Source organism: Bos indicus, chromosome 10 (assembly GCF_029378745.1).
Source record: "Bos indicus isolate NIAB-ARS_2022 breed Sahiwal x Tharparkar chromosome 10, NIAB-ARS_B.indTharparkar_mat_pri_1.0, whole genome shotgun sequence".
Lineage (NCBI taxonomy): Eukaryota > Metazoa > Chordata > Mammalia > Artiodactyla > Bovidae > Bos > Bos indicus.
Genome location: NC_091769.1, coordinates 25,098,201 through 25,105,397, shown reverse-complemented (window position 1 = coordinate 25,105,397; position 7,197 = coordinate 25,098,201). Strand labels below are relative to the sequence as shown.

At 37.5% G+C, this 7,197-nt stretch overlaps 1 protein-coding gene across 1 annotated transcript; it reads left to right on the top strand.

Moving 5' to 3' along the window:
* Positions 1 to 946: 946 nt before the first annotated feature.
* LOC109564258 (olfactory receptor 6E1-like) lies at positions 947 to 2,006 on the top strand. The gene is made up of 2 exons (XM_070798046.1): positions 947 to 967; positions 1,101 to 2,006. Exons 1-2 carry the CDS (start codon positions 947 to 949, stop codon positions 1,731 to 1,733), a joined length of 654 nt encoding a protein of 217 aa, XP_070654147.1. The 3' UTR covers positions 1,734 to 2,006.
* Positions 2,007 to 7,197: the final 5,191 nt, after the last annotated feature.

Below are 7,197 nucleotides of genomic sequence, written 5' to 3'. Positions count from 1 at the left end.
ATATATATATATAATAAAAAATAGTTAAAGAAGAAATAGAAAAGCTAAATAAGTATATAATCATTAAAGTAATTTGACAATTAGAAACATAAATTTATAGAGAATTCCTAATACATGGGAAGTTTTTAACCTGCAAGCGTGCCCCACTACATAATTAAAAATCGAAAGCATAGTAGGATGCATAGTAAACCATATAACCAGAAAACATCAGAAATTAAGTTTATATAGGGGGCTTCTACAAATAAATAAGAAACACATTCAAAATGAAAAGAGATAATAAAGATAATTTACATAAAGGCAATTTAAAGAAGAGGAAATAGACATGTGAACATATAAAACATCAACTTCTGCAGTAATCAGAAGAAATTAAATTAAAGCAAATTACTATCTCATTTCTGTCAGATAACCAGAAATGTGAAAATCTGATAGCATTAAGTTTTGACCCAAATACAGGGAGAAGACTATTAAATTTCTCCAGATGGAGAAAAGCAACCACATAAAGAACATTTATTTAACAACTTCAGAGAAAAATTGCCTGAACTATTTAATAAAGAAGAAAATGTATATATTTAAAAGTCAAGCAATTCCAATTCCTGTTATCTACATTCAAGTAATTCCAACATTTGAACAAGGAGGTATTTACAAGGATAGTCACACCAATCCTGTAAGCAGAATGAACAAATAATGAATTACATATGAAGTTGAAATACATGAACCATTACAAGAAAAGAAACAGTTCTCTATATTATTTTCTTAGATAAATCTTACAAAAATAAAATGCTGTAGGAAACAGCCTTCCAGGGAGATGGTCCTGTTTCCAGTCAGGATGTTGGTCAGCATCTTGGGGAAGATGACCGAGGTGAACCAGATCTCTAGGACAGCAAAGTTGTCGAGGAAGTAGTACATGGGCCTGTGGAGGTGCCTGTCCATGAGGGTGAGGACCACAATGAGGAGGTTCCCCAGTAGAGTGAGCAGGTAGGTCAGGAGGAGCCTCAGGAAGAGGAGCATCTGCAGCTCACAGGCCTCTGAGAGCCCCAGCAGAATGAACTCGGTCACAGTGGTGTGGTTCCCCATGGCTCCTCTGGCCTCTTTTCCTACAGTGTTTCCTCTATTTCTTCCTGGGCACCACAGAGTTCTTCCTACTGGCCGTGATGTCCTTTGACAGGTATGTGGCCATATGTAACCCCTTGTGTTATGTCACCATCATGAGCAAAAGGGTCTGTGTCCAGCTAGTTCTTTCTTTATGGATCACAGGGTTCCTTCTCAACATCATTCCAGGTTTCCTCACAATTCAGCAGCCACTCTGTGGTCCCAATATCATTGATCATTTCTTCTGTGACAACTTTCCACTCCTGGAACTCATATGTGCAGACACAAGTCTGATGGAAATTCTAAGTTTCATCCTGGCCAATGTCAGCCTCCTGGGCACTCTGTCCATGACGGCTACCTGCTATGGCCACATCCTCCACACCATCCTGCGCCTCCCCGCAGCCAAGAAGAGGCAGAAAGCCTTCTCAACCTGTTCCTCCCACATCACTGCTGTCTCTCTCGTCTATGGCAGCGGCATCTTTATGTATGTCCGGTCGGGCAAGGGCGGCCAGGGGGAGAACAGGAACAAGGTGGTGGCCTTGCTCAACACTGCGGTGACCCCAGTGCTCAATCTCTTCATCTACACCCTCAGGAACAAACAGGTGAAGCAGGTGTTTAGGGAGCAGGTGAACAAGCTCTTCTAATAAACCTGTGGATCCAAGAGGCTGCACATAAGATCCCCAGTCAAGCTAAGGGAACATCAGGCCTCTGCAACAGATGGAGGCTTTCTCATCCACAAAAAGCTTGATGACATGTTTCTGGGGCGCCAGTCGCTGTGCAACTCAGCATCAACTCATTAGCTCTGTGTCCCCTTAAGGCAATTTTAGTAATTATCATATTTGTATATTTCGCTTCATTCCATCTATATGCCTGGCTTCCCAGCAGAATACAAATTCTTTGATGAGAGGTACTGGCTCTGTAATTCACCATAAGCCTCAAAAACCAATCTATTGTGATAGACCATATAAATACTCAGAAAGTAAAAAAAAAAAAAAAAAAAAAAAATGCTGAGTATAAAAAGCATCAGAATGATATATGCTGCATGATACTATTTATGAGAAATTTCAGAATATAATCACAATATAATATATTGTTTTGTGATACATAGCTATAACAGTAAAATTGAAAAGACATACATGGAATCTTCCCAATAGTAGTTATTACTTTAAAAATAGGAATAGTACTAGGAGTTACTCTTTAGTTTTGTCTGTAACGTTTGGAGAGAGCTATTGAAAATATAGCAAAATTAAATATCTGTTTACCATCATTGCCAGGGAAAAATGTGTCTGCACATAATTTTGTATACTGTTCCATGTAAGAATTATTTAGTATTTTTTAAAAAAATTGGATGGTAGCAACCACAGCTTTTACTAGTCCAATCAATTCATAGAAGGAATAACATAACTCCTGTTACCTATAACTTTGACAGTTGTACTTTTTTTTTTTTAATTTTTAAAACTTTACAATATTGTATTAGTTTTGCCAAATATCGAAATGAATCCGCCACAGGTATACCCGCGTTTCCCATCCTGAACCCTCCTCCTTCCTCCCTCCTCTACCCTCCCTCTGGGTCGTCCCAGTGCACCAGCCCCAAGCATCCAGTACCGTGCATCGAACCTGGACTGGTGACTCATTTCATACATGATATTATACATGTTTCAATGCTATTCTCCCAAATCTCCCCACCCTCTCCCTCTCCCACAGAGTCCATAAAACTGATCTATACATCGGTATCTCTTTTGCTGTCTTGTTACCATCTTTCTAAATTCCATATATATGCGTTAGTATACTGTATTGGTGTTTTTCTTCCTGGCTTACTTCACTCTGTATAATAGGTTCCAGTTTCATCCATCTCATTAGAACTGATTCAAATGTATTCTTTTTAATGGCTGAGTAATACTCCATTGTGTATATGTAGCACAGCTTTCTTATCCATTCATCTGCTGATGGGCATCTAGGTTGCTTCCATGTCCTGGCTATTATAAACAGTGCTGTGATGAACATTGGGGTACACGTGTCTCTTTCCCTTCTGGTCTCCTCAGTGTGTATGCCCAGCAGTGGGATTGCTGGGTCATAAGGCAGTTCTCTTTCCAGTTTTTTAAGGAATCTCCACACTGTTCTCCATAGTGGCTGTACTAGTTTGCATTCCCACCAACAGTGTAAGAGGGTTCCCTTTTCTCCACACCCTCTCCAGCATTTATTGCTTGTAGACTTATGGATTGCAGCCATTCTGACTGGCGTGAAATGGTACCTCATAGTGGTTTTGATTTGCATTTCTCTGATAATGAGTGATGTTGAGCATTTTTTCATGTGTTTGTTAGCCATCTGTATGTCTTCTTTGGAGAAATGTCTATTTAGTTCTTTGGCCCATTTTTTGATTGGGTCATTTATTTTTCTGGAGTTGAGCTGTAGGAGTTGCTTGTATATTTTTGAGATTAGTTGTTTGTCAGTTGCTTCATTTGCTATTATTTTCTCCCATTCTGAAGGCTGCCTTTTCACCTTGCTAATAGTTTCCTTAGTTGTGCAGAAGCTTTTAAGTTTAATTGGGTCCCATTTGTTTATTTTTGCTTTTATTTCCAATATTCTGGGAGGTGGGTCATAGAGGATCCTGCTGTGATGTATGTCGGAGAGTGTTTTGCCTATGTTCTCCTCTAGGAGTTTTATAGTTTCTGGTCTTACGTTGAGATCTTTAATCCATTTTGAGTTTATTTTTGTGTATGGTGTTAGAAAGTGTTCTAGTTTCATTCTTTTACAAGTGGTTGACCAGTTTTCCCAGCACCACTTGTTAAAGAGATTGTCTTTAATCCATTGTATATTCTTGCCTCCTTTGTCAAAGATAAGGTGTCCATATGTGCGTGGATTTATCTCTGGGCTTTCTATTTTGTTCTATTGATCAATATTTCTGTCTTTGTGCCAGTACCATACTGTCTTGATAACTGTGGCTTTGTAGTAGAGCCTGAAGTCAGGTAGGTTGATTCCTCCAGTTCCATTTTTCTTTCTCAAGATAGCTTTGGCTATTCGAGGTTTTTTGTATTTCCATACAAATTGTGAAATTATTTGTTCTAGCTCTGTGAAGAATACCGTTGGTAGCTTGATAGGGATTGCATTGAATCTATAAATTGCTTTGGGTAATATACTCATTTTCACTATATTGATTCTTCCAATCCATGAACATGGTATATTTCTCCATCTATTAGTGTCCTCTTTGATTTCTTTCACCAGTGTTTTATAGTTTTCTATATATAGGTCTTTAGTTTCTTTAGGTAGATATATTCCTAAGTATTTTATTCTTTCCGTTGCAATGGTGAATGGAATTGTTTCCTTAATTTCTCTTTCAGTTTTCTCATTATTAGTGTATAGGACTGCAAGGGATTTCTGTGTGTTGATTTTATATCCTGCAACTTTACTATAATCATTGATTAGTTCTAGTAATTTTCTGGTGGAGTCTTTAGGGTTTTCTATGTAGAGGATCATGTCATCTGCAAACAGTGAGAGTTTACTTCTTCTTTTCCAATTTGGATTCCTTTTATTTCTTTTTCTGCTCTGATTGCTGTGGCCAAAACTTCCAAAACTATGTTGAATAGTAATGGTGAAAGTGGGCACCCTTGTCTTGTTCTTGACTTCAGAGGAAATGCTTTCAATTTTTCACCATTGAGGATAAAGTTTGCTGTGGGTTTGTCATATATAGCTTTTATTACGTTGAGGTATGTTCCTTCTATTCCTGCTTTCTGGAGAGTTCATATCATAAATGGATGTTGAATTTTGTCAAAGGCTTTCTCTGCGTCTATTGAGATAATCATATGGTTTTTGTTTTTCAATTTGTTAATGTGGTGTATTACCTTGATTGATTTGCAGATATTGAAGAATCCTTGCATCCCTGGGATAAAGCCCACTTGGTCATGGTTTATGATCTTTTTAATGTGTTGTTGGATTCTGATTGCTAGAATTTTGGTAAGGATTTTTGCATGTATGTTCATCAGTGATATTGGCCTGTAGTTTTCTTTTTTGGTGGCATTTTTGTCAGGTTTTGGTATTAGGGTGATGGTGGCCTCATAGAATGAGTTTGGAAGTTTACCTTTCTCTGCAATTTCCTGGAAGAGTTTGAGCAGGATAGGTGTTAGCTCTTCTCTAAATTTTTGGTAGAATTCAGCTGTGAAGCCGTCTGGACCGGGACTTTTGTTTGCTGGAAGATTTGTGATTACAGTTTCAATTTCCGTGCTTGTGATGGGTCTGTTAAGATTTTCTATTTCTTCCTGGTCCAGTTTTGGAAAGTTGTACTTTTCTAAGAATTTGTCCATTTCTTCCACGTTGTCCATTTTATTGGCATATAATTGTTGATAGTAGTCTCTTATGATCCTTTGTATTTCTGTGTTGTCTGTTGTGATCTCTCCATTTTCATTTCTAATTTTATTGACTTGATTTTTCTCCCTTTGTTTCTTGATGAGTCTGGCTAATGGTTTGTCAATTTTATTTATCCTTTCAAAGAACCAGCTTTTGGCTTTGTTGATTTTTGCTATGGTCTCTTTTGTTTCTTTTGCATTTATTTCTGCCCTACTTTTTAAGATTTCTTTCCTTCTACTAGCCCTGGGATTCTTCATTTCTTCCTTTTCTAGTTGCTTTAGGTGTAGGGTTAGGTTATTTATTTGACTTTTTTCTTGTTTCTTGAGGTATGCCTGTATTGCTATGAACTTTCCCCTTAGGACTGCTTTTACAGTGTCCCACAGGTTTTGAGTTGTTGTGTTTTCATTTTCATTAATTTCTATGCAAATTTTGATTCCTTTTTTGATTTCTTCTGTGATTTGTTGGTTATTCAGCAGGGTGTTGTTCATCCTCCATATGTTGGAATTTTTAATAGTTTTTCTCCTGTAATTCAGATCTAATCTTACTGCATTGTGGTCAGAAAAGATGCTTGGAATGATTTCTATATTTTTGAATTTACCAAGGCTAGATTTATGGCCCAGGATGTGATCTACCCTGGAGAAGGTTCCATGTGCGCTTGAGAAAAAGGTGAAATTCATTGTTTGGGGATGAAATGTCCTATAGATATCAATTAGGTCTAACTGGTCTACTGTATCATTCAACGTTTGTGTTTCCTTGTTAATTTTCTGTTTAGTTGATCTATCCATAGGTGTGAATAGGGTATTAAAGTCTCCCACTATTATTGTGCTATTGTTAATTTCTCCTCTCATACTTGTTAGCATTTGTCTTACATATTGCAGCGCTCCCGTGTTGGGTGCATATATATATATTTATAATTGTTATATCTTCTTCTTGGATTGATCCTTTGATCATTATGTAGTGACCATCTTTGTCCCTTTTCACAGCCTTTGTTTTAATGTCTATTTTATCTGATATAAGTATTGCTACTCCTGCTTTCTTTTGGTCCCTATTTGCATGGAAAATCTTTTTCCAGCCCTTCACTTTCAGTCTGTATGTGTCCCCTGTTTTGAGGTGGGTCTCTTGTAGACAACATATGTAGGGGTCTTATTTTTGTATCCATTCAGCCAGTCTTTGTGTTTTGGTTGGGGCATTCAACCCATTTACGTTTAAGGTAATTACTGATAAGTATGATCCCATTGCCATTTACTTTATTGTTTTGGGTTCGAGTTTATACACTGTTTTTGTGTTTCCTATCTAGAGAATATCCTTTAGTATTTGTTGGAGAGCTGGTTTGGTGGTGCTGAATTCTCTCAGCTTTTGCTTGTCTGAGAAGCTTTTGATTTCTCCTTCATATTTGAATGAGATCCTTGCTGGGTACAATAATCTGGGCTGTAGGTTATTTTCTTTCATCACTTTAAGTATGTCTTGCCATTCCTCCTGGCTTGAAGAGTTTCTATGAAAGATCAGCTGTTATCCTATGGGAATTCCCTTGTGTGTTATTTGTTGTTTTTCCCTTGCTGCTTTTAATATTTGTTCTTTGTGTTTGATCTTTGTTCATTTGATTAATATGGTGTCTGGGGGTGTTCTCGCCTTGGGGTTTATCCTGTTTGGGACTCTCCTGGGTTTCTTGGACTTGGGTGATTATTTCCTTCCCATTTTAGGGAATTTTTCAAGACTATTATTCTTCAAGTATTTTCTGCCTGGTTTTCTTTTTGTCTTCTTTCTTCT

What these genes read in the sequence shown, in the direction of transcription:
- LOC109564258 (XM_070798046.1), top strand. Translation starts at nt 947, where the DNA reads ATGAGGAGGTTCCCCAGTAGA. An exon ending in TGAGGAGGTTCCCCAGTAGA is followed by an intron (nt 968 to 1,100) that starts GTGAGCAGGTAG and finishes CTTTTCCTACAG; the next exon opens with TGTTTCCTCTATTTCTTCCT.